Source organism: Ostrinia nubilalis, chromosome 25 (genome assembly GCF_963855985.1).
Source record: "Ostrinia nubilalis chromosome 25, ilOstNubi1.1, whole genome shotgun sequence".
NCBI classification, from domain to species: Eukaryota; Metazoa; Arthropoda; class Insecta; order Lepidoptera; family Crambidae; genus Ostrinia; species Ostrinia nubilalis.
In genome coordinates, this window is record NC_087112.1 from 2,753,755 (window position 1) to 2,780,451 (window position 26,697).

The following is a 26,697-nucleotide window of genomic DNA, read 5'->3' on the forward strand; positions in this document are numbered from 1 at the left end:
GAGAATCTTCGGAGGTTTTGGTAATTTTAATAGTCTTTATGGTTTTTAAGCTTTCTTGGCTTTTTGATTCATGGGAATTATACTAAATTTTCTTACCCTTTCAAAATCATTGTTTGTTAAAGTAGCACTTGATTGTAATTAACCGAGTTCAAAAAGGAAGACGTTCTCAATTCGGTTGCTGTGTTCTTATTTGTCAAATAGATTTATTTTTATTTTGTGAAAGACCCTTTATGTGTATTTTTTTAAAACTGAATCGAATGCATTTTCGTATTTAATTCCAACTACATAAAGTATAAGTACTTATTAGTGTACTTTAAAATAATTAATTCTTCCTTTGAACTAAACACTTGTTCTATGACAGGTACAAGTTGAACTGCACGACACTTACTTCCTATAACAATAGCTATTTTCTATTCACTATATCAACTGGCAGTAACATTAAACCAGTCAATTTTGTCGTAACCAGTTAAATACAGTAATTATTATAAACATTTTATATTATACTAGCTTTTGTTTTATTTTATTTAATTTTGACAGACCTACTTATTTGACGTTTATCGTATCGAGAAATCAAATCACGTATTAATAATAGGTTATTTATACATACACTAGCTTTCCGCCCGCGGCTTCGCCCGCGTGGAATTTTGTCTGTCACAGAAAAACTTTATCGCGCGCGTCCCTGTTTCAAAAACCTGGATAAAAACTATCCTATGTCCTTTCCCGGGACTCAAACTATATCTATGCCAAATTTAATCAAAATCGGTTCAGTGGTTTAGGCGTGAAAGTGAGACAGACAGACAGACCGACAGACAGAATTACTTTCGCATTTATAATATTAGTATAGAAGTATAGATTAGTTTTAGGCCATGTAAAAATAAAATATAAAAATAAAAGTTTATTTAACAACTTTAACATTTTACATTGCATTGTACAACAATGCAATGTAAAACTTTTCCTTAAAGCTGTATGTATGGTTTGTAGCTGTACTAAATTCATGGAGGTTGAAAACATTGAATTTTCGGATTTCAGTTTATTCTGTAACCTAATTGTTGATACGTTTGATAGAATTCGTGAAGCACTTTCAGGATCAGTACCCAGACTACCCAGTTTTTCGATATGTTGTATAGTTTCAAAATAATCGAATGAGATCACTTATCGTTCCCACCCTGAGTAGAATACTATGTATTTCGATTGTAAGGTTGACATGCCCCGATTGCTTTACATCCTTAATATCGCTCGTTTGTCGTAACGACACCTCATTTTCTGTCACTCTGATATTGCACTCGTCTGCAATGGACAGTCATTTTCGTCAACTTATTGGATGTAGGGTGACCAAATGGCTGCAGATTTATTGGGAAGATATCCGGTAGAAGTGAGGAAAGTGGGTAATTTGTGCGATTTATTTATCATTCTTAAATGATCATTAGATCAGAATAGAAGCTGTCTACACTAGACTGTAGACAGCTTCTGAATCGTAAAAAATAAAGCGTGTTTTAACGTCCAATTAACCATTTTTGATCCAGATAAAATAAGACAAAACAGAGATCGAATTTTAAAAAAACCGGCCAAGTGCGAGTCGGACTCGCGCACCGAGGGTTCCGTACCATTGATTTATGAAATTAAAATTATTACACAGAATACATCTACTTACCAAGTTTCAACAGTATAGCTCTTATAGTTTCGGAAAAAAATGGCTGTGACATACGGACGGACAGACGGACGGACGGACGGACAGACAGACAGACAGACAGACATGACGAATCTATAAGGGTTCCGTTTTTTTGCCATTTGGCTACGGAACCCTAAAAATGTAGGTACGCCAAATTATGGTGCCAAATACGTTCGGAAAAAAAGTAATGTTCTACTGAAGTATTTTGTTATCATAACTTATAAGGTTTCTTCATGTTTTCATTCATATGGTTTGCCCCACTTGATAAAATATAATATTTAACTGTGGAAACTTAATTGGTTTATGTGTTGCTTACTGCACCTACGTTAAATTATATTGTAACTGTGTTTCCCAAAAAATAAATAAATAAAATCTTCATACACAACTCTCGATACAAAAAGTCATTTGGAACTTTTTAAAAAAATTGCTAGAACTTTTATCCTTTTTGTCGGCCTCAGTGGTCTCAAATGCCTCAACCCCAACCTTCAGACAAACTGACAGACTTAAGTGTTTATAAATTCTGACGAATAGTTTCTAATTCAATAATTTTAATTAGAAAACCGTTAGTTGCATTGTTTTATTGTTTAGTTTTGGCGTCAGTCGAAAGTTCAAACAAAAAGTGCCGGCTGCCGCCCTAAAGAAGAGATGGCCAACATTTTATATCTCAACGATTATTTATATTTGACCTTCTTTTTTGAGAATCTAGACTCTCTTTCAGAATCTAGGCTCTAGCAATAATTGTTTCAATTTAGAATCGAACTTGGAGATTCGTGTTCGGTTCCCCGGTTGAAACGCAGTGTTAAATCCTCCACGTTCATCAAAACACTATGTTATATGTACATAGGTAAGTTGTAGCCCTTTAAGTACCCGCGAATCGAGACACAATAGAAACCAACTTATTTTTTTCATCATCATCATATTATTATCAGCCATAAGCCTCCCCAATTATTTCCATAATGTCCATGACTGATGTGACTGTGATTCAAATGTTGTTTCCAATTTAGGTAGGATATTGTTGACGTACATGATAATATGAATGATGTTATTTTTATTTATGTGTCAAGGAACAAGAAAAGACTTCATAGTTCTAAAAAGCAAGAAAAAAACTTTTTTTTAAATCCTTTCTTTAAAAATCATGAGCAAGATCCTTTCTTTAAAAACCATACCCTCAGCCTACCCACCCCTGCAAAACAAGCCACCGAAAGGAACCGACTACCGACCGACTACCGAGGAATCCGAAAATTTACACAATCGCAAAAGTATTAACCGATTCGACTTTTTGTCAGTCCGTCGGGCCGCATTCCCGCGATGACATTCCAGGCTCCGTTTTGATTAGAGACTGCAAAGGTTAAGTTTTTTTTTTAGATTTTTTGAGAAAAAATTTTGGAGGTGAAAGTGAGAATAGACTTTTAGAACATAGTATTTAATGCATAATGAAAGTTGTTGTCTAGGATGTTGTTTTTAAATCTTAATGATAAACAACAATATTATTAAATTTTGCAACAAAAAATATTTGGGTAAAAACGCGAAAGTTTTACGAAAAAATACTGGCTAGATTTTGATGAAACTGAAAAACTAAATAACTGATATCTAATATAACAGAAACAGTTTTTAGTTAAAAACTTATTTTTATCGAAATCCGTCCAAACAAAACTGTAAGTAGGCAGAAGCTACTCGTATTTCTTCGTAACTGTAAGATAGGTAGTAACCTACAATGAGTACATAGATGGTGCAAATAAATTGTTTTTATTCTAATCCTATTAATTACCTTCTCAAATTCATTATAACTGTATAAGTAGGTACAGATTACAGTACATCAACGTACTTATGATACGTGTCAATTTACTACAAAAATGCATATTCTCATCTGCTGAGGACTGTATATTTAGTACTAAATTAGTACTCAAACTAGCTGTTAGTCTAAAATCAAATTAAAGCCAAATGATTAAATAATGCGAAATTGTTTGGATATTATAGCCGAGATTCGGCGGACCGACAAAAAACGGCGATAGAGAATTAATTGCAAGGTCTACAGGACAACGGCGTTAATACCGTCAGCAGAAAAAGGAGTATGAAATAGAAAATTTAATAACTAAAATATCCAGTGTTATAAGTTTTTTTTTTCAAAATTTACGGCGGCATTACCTAAACTGAGCGAAGCTTGTACTGTAAAAAATATCAGGCAATAGATACAAAAGTAATACAGTTTTTTAACCAAAAAACTGTATTACTTAGTGTGTTTTAGTGTAGTTTATCATTAACCAATGATAAAAGATAAAAGAAGACCTTCCTCTTAGATTTTGAATTGCAGGAGAAATGTAATGTAGTACGACATATTTTTTTTTATTTATATTGATTTCAATAACGAAAATCTTACACTGGTAATTGGGTTCAGACTGCAATCAGACAAAAATCTTATACTGGAATAAGTGACAATATCAAATTAGCTTTACCCCAAAAATTATCTACATTTGTTTGACACCCATTTAGAAACTAAGAAACGAGTTTTATACAAAATCTTTCGTTAATTAATTAACTATGAATCGTTCGTGATGCTATGTAGAATAACAATTTCAGCACTAACATACATTTTTGCTGTAAATTAACACTTATAACGACTGCATAAGGTGCATCAGTTTTTAACATCAAAGTATTAAATAGCTACTATGGCAATTATAATATATCGCATGCTTTACATTGAATTAATGTGAAAGAACGTAATTTTTCTTGTACAAGATATTATTAAAATTGTATGATAGTTAATTATGTTCAATTATAGAAAGTAACATCCAATAACATTTAAAATGTGTTAAACTTTTACGATTATTATTTTTGTAGTGAAAAAAGTTGCTTTTTCTACACAGTTTTTATTTATGGATGAGTGAAACAAGTTTAAAAACAGGAAAAGTGATAAAATATTATTCGGCAGTGCTAAGATTAACGAAAAAAGTGTACTTTGGCGTATTAAACAATCTTTGATACTGGCGTCATCTGGGTTGACTTTTTCAATATTTGGATCTCTAATTTATTTATCTATTTTTTTTATTTAACTACAGTTATTATTTGTTTGAAGTCTTCAGTTTTTTTTGAAGCTTTATGACAAAATTCTCTGGGGCTATACATACCAGAAAGTATCAAGCAAGAGTATTTTTATAACTAAACACGTCCACAATTTTTGTATGTCTACGAGTATGCGATCTTAGGCAATTAGTTTATTTTTTTCAAGTTATTTAAAATCTAGTTTGAGATGCCTAATAAATTCCTAATAAAGATAAGAATTAATCTTAATAAAGATAAAGAGACATGTAAAGTGCCCCCTTAAGGGATACCTTTTTATAAATTTTATTTTTCACGTTCATAAGTGCCAAAATATTGGTCTAAACTGAATAAAATATTTTTGATTTTGATTTTGAAATGAACTGCCAGAGAATGCCCAATGGCATTAAGTTCGCCTTATGTACCAATTATATGGCAAAGAATAAATAAATATTATTTTCCTGTTTTTGCTGACGCTACCGTCCACAGTTGACGAATTGAATTTTGATGAGTGACAGCCGGTGGCTGTTTCATTATCATTCTGCGGCGACGGCTGCCCCCGCGCACATTTGCAGGCTTAGGGTTTCGCCACTGCTACATTCGAGAACTAACAGCTCTTATTGTTATTATTGGTAATGTATTATTATTATTCATGTAAAGCTAGCGACAATTTTAAAGAAAATAGTTTCACCACAAAATGGCATGAACAAATCAATTTTTGAGAAAGAAAACGTTGTTATGGTCAATGATTGGTTTGGTGTAGCTGGCCCTAAGTAAAATTATGTCAGACGCACCGTGTAAATTCCCCGTCACGATACACTTACGGGCCGTGTAACTTTAGATTTAGCGATAGCAAAGTCGTTTGTAAGGAATACTTTTTTTATTAAAACTCACCAAACTAATTTTTTTTTGCAAGTAGTCTTTTAAATGCTTTTTTACAAAAAGTTAATCTCTAGTTGAACTCTAGCTTAAACTGACATTTACGCCCGTATTCACAAACATTACTTACTATGTCTCACGGTGCGCGTGGACGCACAGGGTCACACACGAACCAATCACAGAGCTTTATTCAACGCTGTGCGTTCGATTTGCTGCTTCACTTAAGCAAGCAATGTTTGTGAATAAGGGCGTTAATCTGGAAATGTCATATCATTTCACAAGTTTCCACCCTGGTCAGATGGGTTGGGGAGTCGTTCGCAGTCGTTTCTTAAGACATCTGCGAGAAGAGACGGGTTGGTTTTCTACTCTGATAGTATCATACGGCCACACTTTGGTATAGTGTTTTGCCAAATAAGGCAGGCAATAAATCTTAATCTTTAGATAGACTTCGGACTCAGCTCGGCCGTAGTAAGGACAATCTGTTCAGATGGGGGTTCTTGGATGGCTCAAGCTTGGAGTGCTCGTGTGGTTTTGTTCCCCAGTCGACAAAGCACATGATGTCGTGCCCTGCGTGCCCAAACATCTGCACGCAGGAAGATTTAATGAACGCTGCTGACAACGCCACTCTTGTAGCGGAGTTTTGGGCTGACACTGTGTAGGTTTGTTGTCGACACGAAAAGAGGAAAAGAATCTTAATGTGTCAAATATATTGTTTTGTTTTCCGTAGCTTGGCTTAATAAATAGGACATACCTGTGGACACATTTTGCAGTGGTACTTCCGCGCGTGCGCGTGCAACGGCTGCAGCTTGGCGGGGCCCTTGCCGAGTGGTTGGGGCACCACCAGCAACCCGCTGCCTGTGTTGGAGCCCCCCACTGGGGAGGAGGAGGACGAGCCTGGAAGAGAGGGAGTGGGTGGTAAGTAAGGTAAAGTATAAGAAGATTAGTTTGTATTGCACAAAATCTTGGGTTAATCACAATAAATTTTTCACGCAGATCATTTTCTAGTGTTCGTTTCAATCAAATGACGTCCACTGCTGGACAAAGGCCTCCATTATGCAAACAATTGTTGTAAAATACACACCACAAAATGTAGGTTACACCTACTTCATTTAACTGTTACGAAAATGAATAAGGGCTATTGAATTTGACATCACTGGCTGGCTAGGACCAATTACTTTTCTGTAGACCCACAGTGAGTTTTTGTCTCTGGACTTTAGTTTTCCGTAATCCCCAGTGAGGTCGTATCCCTTGCTATTGGCTAAGTCAGTGGCGCCAGTGGCGCCAACTGAATACCACCATTAACATCATTTAGTCTCCACAGCCACTGCAGAAGGACGACCCTCTATAATTTACCAAAGGCAAATGAAGGATTTGGCCTACGCTGAATCGAAACATTGGGTAGATCGTGTTCGCATATTTCTCCCTTAGGCCTCAGCCTCGAACTTAGCGGGCAGCAGCGCGGGAGCGGCGGCGGGGCGGGAGCGGCAGGATCTTATGCGTAAAATCAAATAGACCGGTTCTCGAAACCAGCGGCGCGGCAGCGGGCAACGAGCGGGCAGCGGCGCTTGAGCGGGCAACGAGCGGGCAGCGCACTCCTTCTTTTGCCCACAATAAATCGAGCGTTAGGAATAAATTAGAATCGAAATAAAATTGTCGCCGTTGTTCAAACATTTCGTTTGCGAATAAAAACAAATATCTCGACAACACAACCCCGAACACAACATTTCGCCGCTAAAGCGCCGCGCGAGCTGCCCGCTTGTTTCGAGAACGGGTCTGCGTTGCCCGCCCCGCTCCCACGCCGCCGCCGCTCCCGCCCCGCTGCCCGCTAAACTCGAGGCTGAGGCCTTAGTCACCTTTTGCGACATCCAAGACAAGAGTGGATTCTACTCTCTGCCAACCACATAGATAACTGAATAGTATTTAATAGTCTTCATCATGCCTACCCGATCGTCCAGGGCATAGCCCCGCTCCATACAGCATCTGGCTCATGGACTGGTGGTGGCCGAGCCGGTCGTCTACCTTCTGGTGGCCGCCGACTGAACCATTTGAACAGTCTTCATCATGATCGTCTTACGTGATCGCCCAGGGCCTAGTCCCATAGGAGCCCCAGGCTCATAGGAACCAGAAGCTGTATGGAGCGGGGCGGGAAGGTAGACGATCGGCTCGGAGAAGGTAGACTTCTGGTGGCCATATGCCAAGCTGTCTGAATAGTCCATATAGCCCCTTTTTATGCAAAATAAGGCAGGTATTTGACCGCAAATGCACCTGATGTTAAGTGAGATGCAGTCTAGGATGGCATATCAGCCACAGGACGTCCACTGCTGAACATAGGTCTTCCCCAATGATTTCCATATTGCCCGGTTGGTAGCGGCCTGCATCCAGCGCCTTCCTGCTAACTTTATGAGGTCCACCTTGTGTGAGACTTCCCACGCTGCGTTTTCCGGTACAGACCTGCCCTGTCTGAATAGTCTTCACTTCATTATGATCATCTTACCTGATTGCCCAGGGCCTAGCCCCGCTCCATACAACATCTGGCTCATGGACTGGTGGTGGCCGAGCCGGTCGTCTACCTTCTGGTGGCCATATACTAAGCTATCTCAACAGTCTTCGACATGATCGTCTTACCTGATCGTCCAGGACCAATCCTGCTCTATATAGCCCCTTTTTATGCAAGATAAGGCAGGTATTTGACCGCAAATGCACCTGATGTTAAGTGAGATGCAGTCTAGGATGGTATATCGGCCACAGGAAGTCCACTGCTAACATAGGCCTCCTCATGATTTCCACATTACCCGGTTGGTAGCGGCCTGCATCCAGCGCCTTCCTGCTAACTTTATGAGGTCATCGATCCACCTTGTGGGTGCTTCTCACGCCGGTACATACCTGCCCTGTCTGAATAGTCTTTACTTCATCATGATCGTGTTACCTGATCGTCCAGGGCCTAGCCTCGCTCCATACAGCATCTTTTATGCAGAAAAAGGTAGACACTTGACTGCAATCGCACCTGGTGTTAAGTGTGATGCAGTCTAGGTTGCCATATTTGCCCTACCTGAGCAGTCTTCGTCATGATCGCCTTACCTGATCGCCCAGGGCCTAGCCCCGCTCCATACAGCATCTGGCTCATGGACTGGTGGTGGCCGAGCCGGTCGTCTACCTTCTGGTGGCCGCCGACTGACCCGTCCCCGGTGCTCATCTTGGCCTGTAACAGAAGAGACAGGACTTGAGGAAAATGTTATTGGAACAGACCTTATTTATAGCAAAGTAGGTATAGGAAAATGTTTGGTAGGTATTTTGGAAGGTATCATATTGTGAATAAGGCCCAGAACAGACGGTGAATCGCAACTGCAACGAAACTGCAACTGCTAGTTACTTTTGAGTTGCATCTAAGTTTCTGCCATAGCGTCCGTTGAGAGACCACACATGACGCGACCAGTTTGAAACTTTCAGTTTCAGTTTCATTCATCAGAATCATCAGAAAGTTGCAATTTCGTTGCAGTTGCGTTTCGCCGTCTGTTCTGGGCCTAACTCGCTCGCATCACTATTTTTAAACCTTTGAAAAAGAGTATCAGAAAAACTACTGTGTTTCATTCACTGCTTTTTAGGACTAAGTAGGTACCGGTAGAGTATTATGCGATTTTCAAAAATGCGTTTTAAACTCTTATACCTAAATTGAGCAAGAAATTTATGCTAACATTTTTGGAAAAATTTGTATTTTTTTCAATGTGAACCTAAATACACTAGTAAATAAAATTTAATACTAGAAAACCCTTTTCTGATTTGCCTAAACTGATTCTTATACGTATCATCATCATCATCATCATTTCAGCCACAGGACGTCCACTGCTGAACATAGGCCTCCCCCAATGACTTCCACATCGCACGGTTGGTAGCGGCCTGCATCCAGCGCCTTCCTGCTACCTTTATCAGGTCGTCGGTCCACCTTGTGGGTGGACGTCCCACGCTGCGTTTTCCTTAACTTTAACTACAAAATATCAATAACTGACCCCCAACCCGTTAAAACCACAACACAAATCAATTCCTGCCAAAGCCAAGTTGTGCAACAGCTAAAATCAAAATTAACATCCACAACGCAAAACGTCCTATCTCAAAATAAACAAATTACTTCGTGCCAAAACGGTGTAACTCAAAATAATAAATAATCTCAGACGGCATGGTCACTTTGTCTTTAACTAGTGTAGGAGTAACGCAGATAAGGTAGATATATCACTTTAATGTGTGACACAATGCTCTTAAGAACGATGAACATTTTAAAAAAATATTATTTTTTACACAACATTAAAGTTACGCAAAAAAAAAAAACAATAAAAAAGAGCGTTTTTTTTAAATTTTAATGGATACTTAAGTCATTGCCTGAGAATGGAAAGAAAAAAGAGAGAGTAAGAGAAAATGTGAAATAGGAGATTATATATTCTAAGAAGATTATTAATACTGCATTGGATACATAGTAAGAAGCTTGGTGATTCTAACACCCGAAGGAAAATAAAAAAATATTGTTTACAAAGAAATACTGCGGTAGGTGCCGTTTTCGATTTCGTTGTAAAACTATTCAAACATTAACATAACGTTACAAACCATTTAAAAATCCTACGAAAATGTTTTCGACATCTACGCAGACGAAGTCGCGGGCGGCCGCTTAAAATAAGTCGAGAATAAGAACTGAGTTACAATAATAATATGCACAAAACTATAAACTTTAAACATAATCAATCATCATTAAAATGTTGCACGTTCAGTTATGAAAACAATGTAAACGCAAAATGTCGGTTGGCACATCGCAATTGAAACAGTAACGTGCCATTTTCTGTAATCAATCTAGCCGCAATTATATATCCATAAGCGATTTAATTATCTTTTTTAGTTGTTTGTTTGGTTTCTCTACCTGGTTAATGGTAACGCTTGTATTAATATTTATCGGGTATCACAATGAAGTGCTGTTTTTATTGTCTGTAGAGAAGTTTGGACTGAAAATACGACATGTAGCGATATTAATAACATAGCTCGTGTAAGCTTAAAGTTTGCTCTCATTAAAGATATAAAATTAAATAAAAACATGTTACGGGAAGTTAGACAAATAGCTGCCTAAAAAGAAAGAAGTTTTCAAATCATAAATCATCTCATGTTTGAGGAATGTACATTTCATGAGCTGAGTCTTACTTTAAATGCCAACGATTTCAATTTCAGCCCTGTATAACGAGAGCCCAGCGGGACTGTTAGTAATTGTTCAATTTAAATTATTAACTCTACATACTGTGTAGGTTTGTTGTCGATGCGACAAGAACAAGAAAAATAATAATCTCTAAACCAAATGACTCTACCAATGCTAGTCAGACTTTCTGTCTGTGTGTCACAATCGCCCCACACTTATTTAGGTTACTGTTGTCACAGACGGGGTGGCGACAAAAACTATCCCTTACCCTTTGGTCATTCACATCTTAAAGGTAAGGACACACCTAGAGTGGTTAGCACCGCTTGATGCAGTCTACTCACAAAACCTGACAACCCGACGACACAGTCATCGACTTGTCATAAGTCATAGAAATTACGAGTCGTCGACATGATTCTTTTACTGAGAAGAAGCAACGCATAAAATTCAATGTAAGGGCCCTCGCCCACGGCGACTGTTTGTCGCGCGTTTCGTAAACGAGCGACAGCATCGCTACTAACGCGCGTTAGTCGCATTTGCAACGCACTACAGAAGTGATGCCAACGCGCTACTAACGCGCTACAGCAGCGCGACTGCATCGCAACAAAAAGTCGCCGTGGGCGAGGTCCCTAATATCACTTGAACAATCCTCAGAAAAACACATCACTTGTACGGGTTTCTGGACTTCCTGGAGTCCTGAAATACGGGAATATCATAGTTTAGACTCCAGTCCTCATAGTCTCCATAGTTGTTTTTATTTTTTGTTATTTAAGTTCATGTAACACTTTTACAAGGCGCTTGATGCAGGCTGCTACCAACCGGGCGACGTAGAAATCATTAAGCGAGGCCTATGTTTGGCAGTGGACGTCCTGTGGATGAAATGATGATGATTTACCACTGTTTGGGAAAATAAATAAAAAGTTCAATTTTATTTTAAATCGTAGGTGACCTTTTATCAAATACATTTTGGTGGTATTCACAACTCCAAGTATATCTATCATAACCCTAAAATGAAGACAGGTCGAAGGGCCGTCCAAAACTAATATTTTAAAGTCGAAATGAAACAAAGGACAGGGTGACCACGCGACAAATCGACCGTTATTAACGGGACCTCCGAAGGTGAATTAGTGAGTTGGTCACCCTTGCTGATTAAAGTGGTTGATGTATGAGGAAGAAAGTTTTGGATTTATGAGTGGACGCCCGATGGCGTGAGAGGTTGAGAAGTTGTGGATTCGATTCCTTTTTGGGTTATGTATGTATCAAGTGTCATATTTGGATTGTTTAGGTAAAATACTCTTAAAAATACATTTACTATGTTTTTAAACGCTAGTGATACTCCTCTGAAGTATCGTCTACTGTTACTGTATTGTACTGTTTCAAGACTGATTCGTCATTTGAACATATTAGGTGGACGCGAACGAAAATGCGGAATGATCACAGTCCATAGTTTTCACAAGATCTTTTCGAGATTTTAAGTCATCATCATCATTTCAGCTACAGAACCTTAACTGTTGAACATAATATGCCTTTTCCAATGATTGCCAGATTGGCCGGTTGGTAAGAGGCCATCCAGCTCCATAATCAGTCATCTGTATACCTTGTGAGTGGACAGATGACTTAGGCTGAGTAAATACATAATTAAGTTCAGAATATTAAGACAAACAGCTCAACACACAAAACTTATTAACAAATTGAAATAACTATGTCCTATCCTCGAGAAATGACAAATTTTAGCAAACTATATCCTAAAGATACGAAACACACATAAATCACAAACTATGGGGACAAACCAATGGCGATATACGTTCGTTACGAATTAATTTACCCCGATAACGCCCTCTAGTGATGTACCGGTGTGATAGGATTCGGCCATTTTTGGTTTTTGAGTGTGACTTTTTGTTCCTTTCAAAGTTTTAGCTGAAAAGTTTGTTGTAATAAATTATTATTGAGAAAAAAATAGTTTGCTAAAAAATTATATTTTATTTCATACAAACTGATAAAGTAACTTACGAGATCAATAAAAAACGTACTCGTATTATTTTTTCATTATCTTAATTATGTTATTTATTTCCAACTATATTGATTGCAATACTGATAATAAAGTAAAATAAAGAATATGTAGTATAATATTTAAACAATGTAAATCCTAATTTTAATGAATTTAATGCTACATTAATTTCGTATCTTGTGTAATACTTATAATTAAGACAACATTCGTATTATAATAACATTGTGCTGTAATATTTGGCCTTAATAAGCTCGACTCTTGTTAGTGTTAATACATAAATCATAGCGTTTTATTATCTCGATTATTTGTACTGAAATACTTCATTATTTTTATTAGCAGTAGGACGTGAATTACTGAGAATAGGCCTTCTCCTGAGATATTATTCAGTGATTAATAGCTAAAAACAACTTGTATTATGGCCATGCCATGGATAATTGAAACGATGGCTTAAAAAGCACTCAATCTTTTTTTTTTGAGGTTTAAATGAAAAAGTGTGTCTTATTTTGGAGTGAAATCCATAACACAACGATTCAGATGTCTGAATTTAAGAGTGTTAAAATAAAATATTTATTTGTAGAAATAATATTATAATACTAACTTATTCTTTATATGGTAACAATACATATTTAAATATTATATTTTTTATATTCTTAAAAATAAATACACACAAAATACCAATGAACCAAAAATGACCGAATGCGTACATCACTACACTGGCGACTAGATGTGAAATTTAATTTCACTAACCGCAGTTTAGGGTTAACTTAAACACTTGTGCGAAGTGAAATTTATTACTGTTTCGATGTAAACTAATAGTATTTTCAATTTGCTGTAGAAATATTAAATTAGTTGCAGTATATTTTGTTTAAAATCAAAAAGATTATCGCTTATATTATACACACACCTAATAAGGCGACAGACCGTAAGTTAGTCTTTATGGGACACCATAGGTATCATGGCATAATATTAGACCTATCTATTCATGTGAATCTGTCACTCAACTCTGTCAATCTGTCACTCATGTGAATGTGTCCCTCAGGAAATTGAACATAGGACCTCGAAGTAGAGAGCCTCCAATATTACAACCACTAGACGATAGAGGAAATAAATTAAGAGCAAACTAAACTATAACTAACCTTGCCTACCCCCGGCATCAAACTGGCAACTTTCTCATTAAAGGTCTTATGCAAGTCACTGAGCCATTCCCCCGGTCGTAAAAATGTCTGGGGGCGCGGGGAAAAGGATGGTTTATTTATTTAGCGAAAAGGCTAGAAATTGATTGACAGTCTGTCTAGTTAAAACATTTTTTAAAGAGATAAGTAAAATTGCAATAAAGCTGGTACATATATTTTTTAAAATTATTATTTATCGGTATTTTAAATTTATTGTATATTCACTGCCAATGATGAAAAGTTACGCTGAAAACTTATTTAAAATAAAATGTTACCAAAAAACTTGTGCACGATTGTATTTATTTACATCTTGATTTAAAAAGCCGTCTTATTCTAGTCCCCAACAATAAATGAACTGTAATTTTGTAGTGCTTTTCAGTCGTTCTATTTATCAAAGTATTTAGTTTTATCACGCGAATTTCCCAAGTTTTTATTGATGTAAAGACCGTCCACATAAAACAGCATAATGGCAAACAGGTCAATATTCTACCAAATACTTTTATGCTGCGTCGTAAAGGCGACGTCAACCCAAAGTGCATTCTATGGAATTCTTTAGTAAAGCGCCATCTATCCACCGCTAATGGCAACTTTTGACGTAAACTGCGCGGGTGACAAACAGCGGTGTTTTTCGACCCACTTTCGCGTTTTAGGGTTATCTCAGTTTTGAGATTTAAGTAATGAAATGTTTTGGGGTATTGCTCGCGGGATGCAGAATGCAATATTTTTCAGACATGTTGTTTACGCTGATGTTGCTGAAGAAAACGGACTGGGGATAACAATGTTGTTAATTTTTAATTTCTATAAAAAAGAAGAAAGTCTAACTTCGTACCTTTTCTACACATTATTATAAAGAGAAAATATTTCAACTGTTTGTTTAATTGCCTAGTTCACATAGAGCACCTACCTATAGATATTTGTTTCTCTCTCTCATGGACAAGAGTATGAAAATTGAGTCCACGAATAGTGACATCGGTAGGTGATCGTTAGTCCACAATATGGACTAGGCTAGGTGCTAGTGCTATTCGTGGTTGAGTAGGTGCTATAAGTTTAAGGCTGAATTGCACGGTTGCGCCAGCTTACTTTAACTTTGACAAACGTCAAAAATCTATCAAACTCCATACAAAAAGCACCGGTTATCGTCATAGTTACCGTTAAAGTAAGGTGTTGCTACTCAGCCCAAGTACATACTACGCACATTTAGTTTTAGACTGGGCCATTTTGATATCTTTTTATCTATCTCTACAACAATTTCTCCCAAACTGAAGTCTCCAGTCATGTCGCTGATGACTCCATATTTAGCCCTAGGGGCGCCCTATGACAAAGAGCCCTAATTTGACAAAGTCTCACGCAGCGGCACTCACACGCCCCCTGTGGTCCTTACCTAGCGGTCATAAATCCATGGAAATCACGGTTTTGATCTTACCCTTAAGATAAATCCACTGAAATTGACTTATAAGTTAATATTACACGGATAGGTTTGTCTTAAATTAATTTTAAAATGCGCTTAGGTTTTGATTCCACTGGTCCAATGCCTAGGTAGGCTACATTTTCTCAAAGAACCTATTTTACTACATTCTATCGTGAAACTCTACAGACCAATGCTATTATTATGTAATAACTTTAATCTTAATTCAGAGTTTTAAGACCTTTTATTATTAACTAACATTCTCTTTTAACCTAGAAGAATCAATTTAAGCTCTAATAGCTCTTATTAGCACATTGAAATAAATCAAGAGCTATATTGAGTTAAAAAAATATTACGATCTAACTAAAACACATAACAAGCAACAACTATAAAACAATAACAGACAAGCACGTGCTACAGACAAAGTTAAGGGCTACAATTAGAGACAAAAACTACAACATTCATTGCTCACCTTGTAGCCTTCTTTGAAGGCCATTTGCTGCACTAAAAGACAAGCACATAGTACGAACATAGATAAGGGCTACAATCAGAGACATAAGCTAAACATCCATAACTCAGCTCGTAACTGTTTGATACCAGAGGTGGAATTGTGTAAAGCAATCGTAATCATTTGATAGTTCATAACGTACGATAAAGTCAGTTAAACAAAGCGTTTGACAGAATAATCGTACGTTATGAACTGTCAAATGATAACGATTGCTTTACACAACTCCACCTCTGAGCTAACTGTTTGAGTGACACAGACAAGCACATTTTACAAATAAAGTAAAGGGCTACAATTAGAGACAAGTACGTACTACGAACAGAGCTAAGGGCTACACTTAGAGACAACATCTTAGCTCAATTAGAGATGAAAGTCACTAACACACAAGCACAATTCCAAACAATGGCTAGGGCTACAAACAAAGAGTAACAATAAACAAAGCTACAACATCCATCGCTCACCTCTTAGTTACTTTGACGATCACGGGCCAAGAACTAAAGTAAGGGCTAAGACAAAAGAGCAACTACAACAAACACATCGATACAAGCCCTACGCCTGTTATGCTATTCTACTACAAGCACATACTACGAAGGGCTACAATTAGAGACAAAGGCTACAACACATAGCTCACCTCGTAGCCCTGTTTGATGGCCATGGTGCCCCGTGGCCGAGACCACGCGGCGTATTCCAGGCCATCTTTTTGTTGGCAGTGCTGTTGAAGAAAAGGGGAATTTTATTATGTGGAAATACAACAATCAATCATAATGAAGACTTGGAATTATTAATTATGTTCTCCATATTAATTTCGTAGCCGATTTAGTACCAATTTATTGGCGGGGTTAGGTATTTTAGATTGATTTTAGAATGATTTAAGGGCGTCTGTTTTACTTGATGTGATCAATGATTTCACATGTCTTCTAATCTAAGAATCACAGGATAAAGATCTTATTGAAGCTTTTGCATTAATTTTCATAAATGCACTATGAAACTGTCTGTTATTACTTAGGTGTGAAAAAAACTCTTAAAATTACCCATAATATGAGTTATTAAATGGCCCGGCTTTCTTCACTGCTTGAAAACTAGCTGTAAGCTAACACAAAAGTTTCTATAAAATAAAATGTGTACAAATATAGTTTAGACGATATTAATCGCTAAATACAATCTCTGCCAGCAAAATTGTCTCTGTAAACACAAGGTAGGGAACAGTAAATTTTAATCACAACGTGTACACACATACAAAGTGTTCTGTTTTTTAGGGCAGTGGGAATATTGTACCCACATATTGTTGTGTTTGGAGAGAATTTATTACTAAAAATAATATAAATTAAATTGTGTAGAAAGATAATTTCCATATTTAGAATCCTACACTACGAGTATAATGATCGGTTTACAAGTTTTGATGGTAGCTACTACAGATTTTATTTGGGTCACTATAAATATTGGTCATCCAGTATATCCTCTCAAACTCTAAATGGTCCCATGAGACCACGGTAACAACTGATTCCTATTACCTACGTTTCGATTCGCGGGTACTTAAAGGGCAACGATAAAAGGATGCGACTCAGCGCATTGCATAGAAGTTACACTTAACTAATCACAACGAAACCGAAGACAGCATGAATACTTGTCTGGTTAGTAAAAAAGTCGCTGACATAGCCCGACGGATAAGCAAGCTGAAGTGGCAATGGGCAGGGCACATAGTACGCAGAACGATGGGGCAGCAAGGTTCTGGAATGGAGGCCGCGTACCGGAAAACGCAGCGTGGGACGTCCACCTACAAGGTGGACCGACGACATCGTAAAGGTAGCAGGGAAGCCCTGGACGCAGGCCGCTACCAATCGATCAACATGGAAAGCATCGGGGGAGGCCTATGTTCAGCAGTGGACGTCCTATGGCTGAAATTATGATGATGATAGTAAAAACGACAGCACATCGATGTAGAGACGCTATGGCATTTATTTAGTCGCAATAAGAGCTATTTCGCAACCAAATAGCCAGTTTTGCCGTCGACTCTACATTTACTGAAGCGAATCTCATTTTCTTATTTCCCTGTCCAAAATAATAGCCACAACTTCTAAGTGCCTACCTGCCTCAGGTATAAACATAAACATGCCAGAAAACTCGTATAATCTTTAAAATGGCTGTACAATAGCAATAATTCTCTATTATTGAAGAATCCTAATGCTTTCTACGATGCCGTTACAGCACAACTTACATACATTTTATGTATATGTTGGAAAAACGATTTTTATATCCATGACCCGGCCAACATATAAAACGTTAGTCCCAAACGCGGGGCCTCTCTTTCTATCTTTATTCGAGTGAGAGAGAGGGCCGCTCACGTGTGACGCAGGCAAAGACGTATATGTATGTGAGACCAGTGCCGTAACTAGCCTTTTATGCGCCCGGTGCGAGAAATATAAAAAAATGTAACCTTTTTGAATAAAAAGTAACCTTCTACGGGGGGGGGGGGGGGTGCGGAGCGTGCATGAAACAAAACTAGATACTGGTCTGGTCATTTCTGCGCCCCTCCATGGTCTGCGCCCTGTGCCTGGGCACCGCTGGCACCGCCCTAGTTACGGCACTGTGTGAGACGTGTAGGGAAAAGACTTAGGGTGGCGTGGAGTCGTTTGCGTTTTAAAGTTTTAAATATTTCCATTTTTACTAGAGAATACAGATAAAAGTTTATGATGAGATAGAGTTACAGTTTGGAAAGAAAAGCATCGTTACATTGAGCTTTAAGTTAAATGCCATTGATTCGTTATTTTCAAAATCAAGTCTTTGCCATAAAAAGGAGATGAAGAACATTTGGCACAAGCCTTATAAAGACACGATGGAATTAAGGTTGTAAAACACAATTTTAAAAATCTAATAACTCCATAAATAAGTTTTGTGAAAAATTGGTAACTTTTTCGTTCGCTCTGAATTTACCTATTTGTAGTCATAATCTTAATTCTTCTTTATTTTATTTTTAGTGGCAAGACTTTCAATACATAAAACACTCGTTATACAAATATACAAGACAAAACTATTTGTTTGCAGACTCCATTATTCAATAGGTACTATTAATTATTGCCGTGATTCTTAAATTCAAATTCATCATTGATAAGAATTTTTTTCGTAACACTTACCTAGTTTTTTGTATTCGGATTTGATAAAGGTACACATTTGAATACAGCAAAAGAATACACGTACACAAAATCCAAGTATTACCTTACGAAAAATATGAGCACAAATATTTTATTCAAATGTACCAAAAACTTTAGCGACTCCACATCTGCGCTGTTCCCAAGAAAAACCCGCGACACGAGTATTTTTCTTAACTTCCCCGTGTGTGAGTGTGTTTCTATGTGTGCACTACAGCTGTGTGGGTGCCGTCTTGGGTAGTAAAATATTATGCTGTCGGTCTTGAAATAACATTGTATAGATAATCAATAACAGCACCGTTTTATGTTCAATTCTAAAGTTCATAGCTTTAGGAGTTAAATTTGGATGACGTCATTAAAAGCTATGGTATAGTGATTGGATTTGGACGTTATAATGGTTTCTATATGTGCCCTGAAATGAGAAATGTCTTACTTTTGTCATAAAAGGACAATGGTTCCTGAAGAAAGCTAGTACTGCAAAAGCACAATGCATGTATTGTGCTTTCAAATAAACTTTTTAGTGAACTAGATTCATGAAATAAACAGGTATTATAGAAATAAACTATAATACAGATTTTAATTCTCCTTCTAAATGTTGTAAGAGACGGTCAGTTGAAATTCGTCTTCAAAAAGCGACTAAGGTAAAATATTAACATCAGGCCTCCCTAACCCGTCTGGCCAGCGCGGGGAGTGTAAGCCAAATCCTCCATTTGCCTCTGGTAAATTAGATAGAGTCGTGTTTCTATAAAGATGATGGTGATGATGATGTATTAATTAGGTACCTCACCAATCGTTAATTATCATCAAATCTTTATGACATGTTCCATGTGCTCTTAACGTGCCTTTACTTGTCTCATTATTATTTTTTGGATATTTACCAAATTCAATCGCCAAACCAAATACTTATTGCTTATTACCGTTACTCTACTGGTAGTTGTACGATTACTATCTTTCCAAGCTCTCGCACAGCTTTTAAGCTCATTCAAATCAAATTAAAAATGTTTTTATTAGTATGGACTAAATAAATTCATCAAAAATCTTGACGATATTTTATCTGTCATGATTTTAAGTCACTACCCTACCAGCGCAGCAATAATTTGGCTGTGCTGAGAAGAAGTGACACTTATTTAATCATCATCATCATCATCATTTTAGCCACTGGACGACGACAATACTTTCCCTGGGTTGCATCATCTTTCCTTAACTTTACGAACGTCAAAAGTCTGTCAAACTACATACTAAAACACCGGTTAAAATTACAGTTACAGTTAAGGTGATATATTCAATAAGCATCAATTTTAATCGTCCGCAAATACAGACAAAAGTCATTACCGTCAGTTGGCGTGTGTCAAAATAGATAATCCAACTACCCTCATTCGCCTTGACAAATGGTTCGCCCCAAATTGAGCGACGGAGTTTGTGGTTAATCATTATTTTCCGCCGTTTTCTTACTGTGATGGATGCTTTCGGAAAGGAAAATGTCTGGAGTACATCTCCTTTTAAATAAATTCTATTGCTGCCCTCAAATTGTAGATGTTTGCCATGCTTTGGAGTAAGTAAAACCGTCTAAATTATGCTGAAGTAGCTTAATTTTGCATCGTGAATTTCGGTTTGCTATAAAAACTCTTTGTCGCACGCGTACTTCTTCAAAAAACGGAGATAAAACTATCATAATCTTTTTTCGTTTTAAAATCTCTATACCACACCTAAATCAGTTCAGTAGTTTAAGCGTAAAAGAGTAACAAACACTTATCCATGCACTCTCACAAGCTTTCATAATTTCCTTGAAAGCATAGAACCACCGAATATGTTGATTTCATTGTCCATAATATTAGCAATCAAACACTAGTCTCACTGTGGCAGCGACTTTAAAATAGCGTCTTTCTATGATTCGTATCTGGTTTATACTAATTTTTAGTTTCGTTTCAGCCAAAAGGCTCCATACAAGTATAACAATAAATGCTTATTTTGGTATTACAACTAGATATGAAACAATATAGAGGGTGGAATTTTGTAATACCACCTGGAGGGAAAGTACTCTTAATATTGTAGATAGTCATTTTTTCTCAAAGAAAACATTCCTTTATTTTTGAAAAGAAATAGAACTGCATTCAAAGATTTCCAAAAATTGCTTGCCACACCCGGGAATCGAACCAACTAAAATCTGTTAAAAATTACACCCTGTATTTTTATTACATCGATCGTTAGGGTTAAGTATAAGGATGAAATCTCTCTAACAAACTTGATAAATCAAATGAAAGGAAAACCATGAAATCTTAAATTATTTTAATTATGTACAGAAAATTGTAAGGTATGGTAGTGAATTTTCGAAAAAAATTCTCTTTCTTTTAGAAAATAAAGGAATTTTTTCTTTCAGATTTTTTTTTTATCTACAGTATTAAGAGTACTTTCCCTCCAGGTGGCATTACAAAATTCCACCCTGTATTTTAGACCCATAGACTATTTCTGTAGTGCTGGAAATCATCTTTCTTATCACTTATCTTTAGAAGTATATCTAGAGCACACCCAAACAAATCGCCAAGTGTAAGCACAGAGGGCGTGACCGTGCGTCTGACGGTGACTGATGAGCCGATTCCGATGCGGTTGTCACCCGACAGGGATACCTTGGGGGACGGATTAACATAACTGTTGATGACATTATTTGTGTTGATTTCTGTGGGAACGTTCTGGAGGTAATGATGATACTGTTGAAGTACAGGTGTTTCGTTGGCGAGAATTGGCTTAATATCATTACTTGATACATACATGTATCCATGTATGCGTGTTTGTTTTCTTGGTTGTCTTAATAAATAAAGGCTGAGTTGCACCACCTAACTTTAACTGTAACTATAACGGTAACCGGTGCTTTTTGTATGGAGTTTCCGCGAATTAGTTTTTCAATTTTTTTTTTGCGAAAAATACCGCGATTGAATATAATTAAGATGAAGTTGTATTATTAAATTGTTCTATAGAGCTTTAAAAAAATTTAATACTGGTAATAAAATCACCCTGTATATTTTTTTATCCACAACGATGAAGCTCTTGGCCTGTATCTCTCCTGATGGTAAGTGTTGATCAGGCCGAAGGTGGAAGCGAGCTTCACCCGGAATCCTCAACTACGGAGGAACTGGCTATCTTACCTCTTACTGCCGGAACACAATAATGCTGTTAACATTGTTGTTATGCGACAGACTTAGGTAACATGGTGGTAGCTAGCCAGGCGGACTTAGAACAAGCCCTACCACCAACCAAACCGAACAGAAAAATCTGCCCCCACTGGGAATCGACCCGGGACCTCTGCGTCTGAAGCAGGTGGTCTTAGCACTAGACCACAGAGGCGGTTTATATCTAATTAGTGCACTTCTAAACTAATAACTAAAAACCTTAGATCAACTAAAAGTCTTTGAGGAAATGCGTGTAACAGAGGGGAGGAAGCCATGGATATTATCTCAAGATATATCTCGAAGTAACGAGCGCATGTCACCGCCTGTCACAGTGACAACGGATCCGTCACTGTCACACACGATGGGCGATAAGGACAAGATATGGAGTAATGGTTTCTTAAAGTTTCTAGTTTGATTTTATAGCTTACTTTTCCAATTTTTAGTGTTACTTGCTTGTTATACTTCAGTGTGTCACATAAAGTCACTTGATTTCTTTTCTAACAAATGAATATGAATTTTTAGATCGCTCGCTTGAGAAATTTCCCCCTTTTTACACCGTGTGTGACCCTGTGCGTCCACGCGCACTGTGAGACCTCATAGTAATGTTTGTGAATACCGGAGTTATTTGTGTCTCACTTCTTTAATCATTACCAAAATTCAACGAAATATTATTATGTTCAGATCTAAAAACATAACAGACTGACAGAGCTACTATAATATTTATATGATTTTCAGCTATCAGCTATTTTTCATACCACTTTATGTATTTTTTAAAGCTCTAGGGAGCTAAATATCAAAAAACATTTTTATGGATTCTACAATAGTAATTTTCATAATATGAAACATGCTCTAGCTTTATAGTCCAGTAGAATTAGATTTTAAATCGGAAATAATTCCTACAAAAGATTTTATTGCTTTAATGGCTTCATTGGTTGCCCATTAAGACTCTCCTAGGTTTTCGACTTCGACGGAGTTGTGCTTAAGTGGTGGGGGCCCCCGAAAGGGGCGCTTTTTAGGTTTTCCGGTTATACCGCGTGAAGGACTCACCCTATCGAAAAGTGATCTTCCTGACGGTTGAAGGGCATTTAATCCTGCATTAAATAAGACCAAATTCATATGTTTTGGACAAACCGTTCTCGTGCAAATGTTCGGCAAAGTAGAAAATATGTGTATAATTAATGACCCTCTCCACGTCCAATAGCTCGTCACCCGTAGGCTCCCAAGCCTTGTAAAGGGTCGCCTTAACCAGCGTATCCCTGTCAAGGCTCACGAGTTTGATTCGCCTATCCTTGTTCGTCCCAGCCGTTCCTTAACTGCGGTTGCTGCACCTCTTCCTGGTACTCTCCTGAACGACTCTGTGTTTCCTAATGTAGCTGCCTCTCTTCCTTGTACCCTCTTGTACGATTGCATTGCTTAGCCATATGCCTAGTCCAAGGTTCGACGCCACAAAATCAACTTCGTACGCGTGAAAATAGTTTAAATACTATTTTCCGTGCTTGCAACATTTTTCTTTACTGCTTCGTCTCTATTAGTTGTAGAGTGATTGTATATATCCTATAGCCTTCCTTAATTTATGAGCTATTCAACACAATAATAATTATTTCAATCAAACTAGTAATTCTACTAGATTAGCGCGTTCAAACAAACAAACAAAAAACTCTTCAGCGTTTTAATATGAACTTGTTGTTGTTGATTTTTGGCGTCGAACCTTAGACCAGGCATACTGCTAGGCGACGTAGTCGTGCAGGAGGATACAAGGAAGAGGGACATCCACAGTAGGTAACACAGAGTCGTTCAGGTGAGTGCCAGGTAGAGGTGCAGCAACCGCAGTTAAGGAACGGCTGGGACGAACAAGGATAGGCGCATCCAGCTCGTAAGTCTTGATAGTGTTACACTGGTTGAGGCGCTCCTTTTCAAGACTTGGAAGCCTGCGGGTAACGAGCCATTGGACGTGGAAAGGGTATTAATTATACACATATTTTCTACTTTGCCGAACATTTGCACGAGAACGGTTTGTCCAAAACATATGAATTTGGTCTTATTTAATGCAGGATTAAATGCCCTTCAACCGTCAAGAAGACCACTTTTCGATATGGTAAGTCCTTTACGCGGTATAACCGGAAAACCGAAAAAGCGCCCCTTTCGAGGGCCCCCACCACTTAAGCACAACTCCGACGAAGTCGAAAATCTAGGACAATCTTAATGGGCAACTAATGAAGCCATTAAAACCCTAAAATCTTTAGTAGGAATTATTTCCGATTTAATTCATTTTTGTGTTTAATTCTACTGGCCTATTATGAGAAAATGTAAATTGTATCATGTTCCTTTGAACAAATTTTTAATGTAAACGAATGGTTTAGTTCTGAAATTCTACTTACTATTCCTACCCTCAATTTCACAGAAGTCAATTTTATAACCCTGAGTTAACCAGAGCTTATCTACTACCTATCAACTTAGATACATTTTTGACACGGTCACCCATCCATCCGCAGCCAGCGCTAAGGTTGCTTAACGTCAATCTAGCGGAGTGGAAAGATTTCGCAGGATAACACAGATTAGGGGTGTGACCCTCCTTAATCTGACTGGACGTTTCTACGACGTCCTAATCGGGCTTTAAGTCCGCATTTTGTTGCAGTTTGTGGAAGATAATGCGCGGTGTCATATGTAGACCTATGTCATATGAGAATAAGTCAATAAGTAGGTCTTGTCTCTTACCTCCTTACTAATATAAACCTTACACGCTCGTTGAACAGTGTTTAAAAGTGACGTTTGATGGAAATGTCATTTTAACCCTTTTCTTGGCATTGTGCATTTAAAGATACGTTGACCAAAACAAAAATCTGGGGGAGAAACCAAAGACTATTTTCAAATGTTTTTTTAAAATAACGTTAGCCCAAATACTACAGATTGTGTTACACAGTATAGAATCGCTACAGGCTGCACAGATTTAACAGTAATATGCAAAATGTCAGACCGTTGACAGGCGTCTACGCACCGGCTGATGACTTTTATTATTTTCGGTGTTTTTTTAAAAGAATATTGGTGATTATTTGTAGTAATATGGACAGTAAATAAATGTTTCTTGATGATAGTGCTTTTTTTTTCATCCCAAAACTTGTATAATTATTCTTGTACGATGCGGATTGTCCGAATGTATCTCTAAATGCACATTGTCAGATACGTAATAATTTACTTTCAATTTTGAATGTATCTTTAAAGACACATTGCCAGGTTCTCGTTGACTTTATTTTATGATTTTTTCATAGATTTTATCGCATAAAAAGTGATATGTTATAAGTTAGTAATATTCAAAGCTGTAAATTATAATATACTGATATGAGTTTTAATTCATTTACTAAAGAATTGTTGTTTTTTCGACAACTAAGTGCTGCAGCAACAAAATCAGGCGCGCAAAATTCTGGTTATGGTTCCAAAATCTCGAACCAGGTCGAAAGTCAGTAGCGGTGACACTTCAGCTGATGAATTAGAAGCCGCACTTAGTCTCCTGGTTCTCTTGGGTGGTTATCTTCCTACTCCAACCAACCCAAATCACCACAAAAAGCGAGCAGCCTGTCCAGGCTGCTGCATGCTTCTGGTTATAAAGCTGGTGATTGAAGAATTTTAGCCAGTTCGACTGCTGCATAGTTTCCCTGAGAGTTCCAGAGATCCATTTCAGCTATCTTGCGTTTCGACTGTAAGTTGGATATCTAATTATCTTCAATCAAAGACGTGAACACAGTTCGGTACCAGTTGGCATCAATACACCTCGTATTTCTTTAATGATCTTGCAAGATTCTCATGTGTTCTATCTGCGTTTGCTTCTCCTGGATGGTAAGAGGGGTCTGAGTTTCAGGAGGTATTCCAACGACGCTGATGGAGTGGTTCTCATGCATCCAAATGCAGCTATACTTACAAGGCGTTACAGACTTTGAAGTGTTTTTTTTACTTTGTTTTCAGTTTTTTGTAAAAGATATTTATTTTTTATTTTTCAAATAAGGATTAGCTTAAGGTTTTGTAGTAATTTTCATATAAATAACTAATTTCTACTAACAAATAAACCATGTTTTAATTTACTTCAAAGCTGGCAATGTGCACTTAAAGATACATACTATATTTCCAAAAGTACATACCTAAGATTTTTTTTCGTATTTTTTACATGATTTTTACTCGTCATAAATCCAATATTTATAGTGTAAATCACAAATATTAACCAAAACCGTCGTTGCCAAGTATAGGGTTAAAACAGTGTTCAACAACTGTGTAACTTTTTATTAGTAAGGGGGTTAATATTTAATTGAAGGACTAAGATTGTTTCTTTAGGAATAAGTAAGCCCCGTTTTAGAGTAAGTGGTATTAGAACCTAGTTATTGTAGTCCAAAGAGTGAACCTAGGTCATTTGATGCAGCATTAGATTCGATTTCTAGAGGACGCCAAACTTTGGTGGTAGGGTTTTTTCTAAGTCCGCTTGGATAACTACCTAAACCAGCGTGCAGCGATGGCGATCAATGTATTTAAGTCTGATCGCCATCGCTGCACGCCGGCTGATCGC

General features: G+C 37.4%; 1 protein-coding gene across 2 annotated transcripts in view; it reads right to left on the bottom strand.

Moving 5' to 3' along the window:
- LOC135084258 (zinc finger protein rotund-like) overlaps positions 1-26,697 on the bottom strand; it is a 139,337-nt gene that overhangs the window by 90,486 nt on the left and 22,154 nt on the right. The window contains exons 2-4 of one of the 2 annotated variants that reach the window (XM_063979035.1): positions 16,470-16,550; positions 8,663-8,783; positions 6,336-6,478 (exon numbers count right to left, since the gene is read on the bottom strand). In XM_063979035.1, the coding sequence (XP_063835105.1) occupies positions 6,336-6,478; positions 8,663-8,783; positions 16,470-16,550 (345 nt within the window). The remainder of the gene's footprint in view (positions 1-6,335; positions 6,479-8,662; positions 8,784-16,469; positions 16,551-26,697) is intronic. The other variant, XM_063979037.1, reaches the window with a different exon arrangement.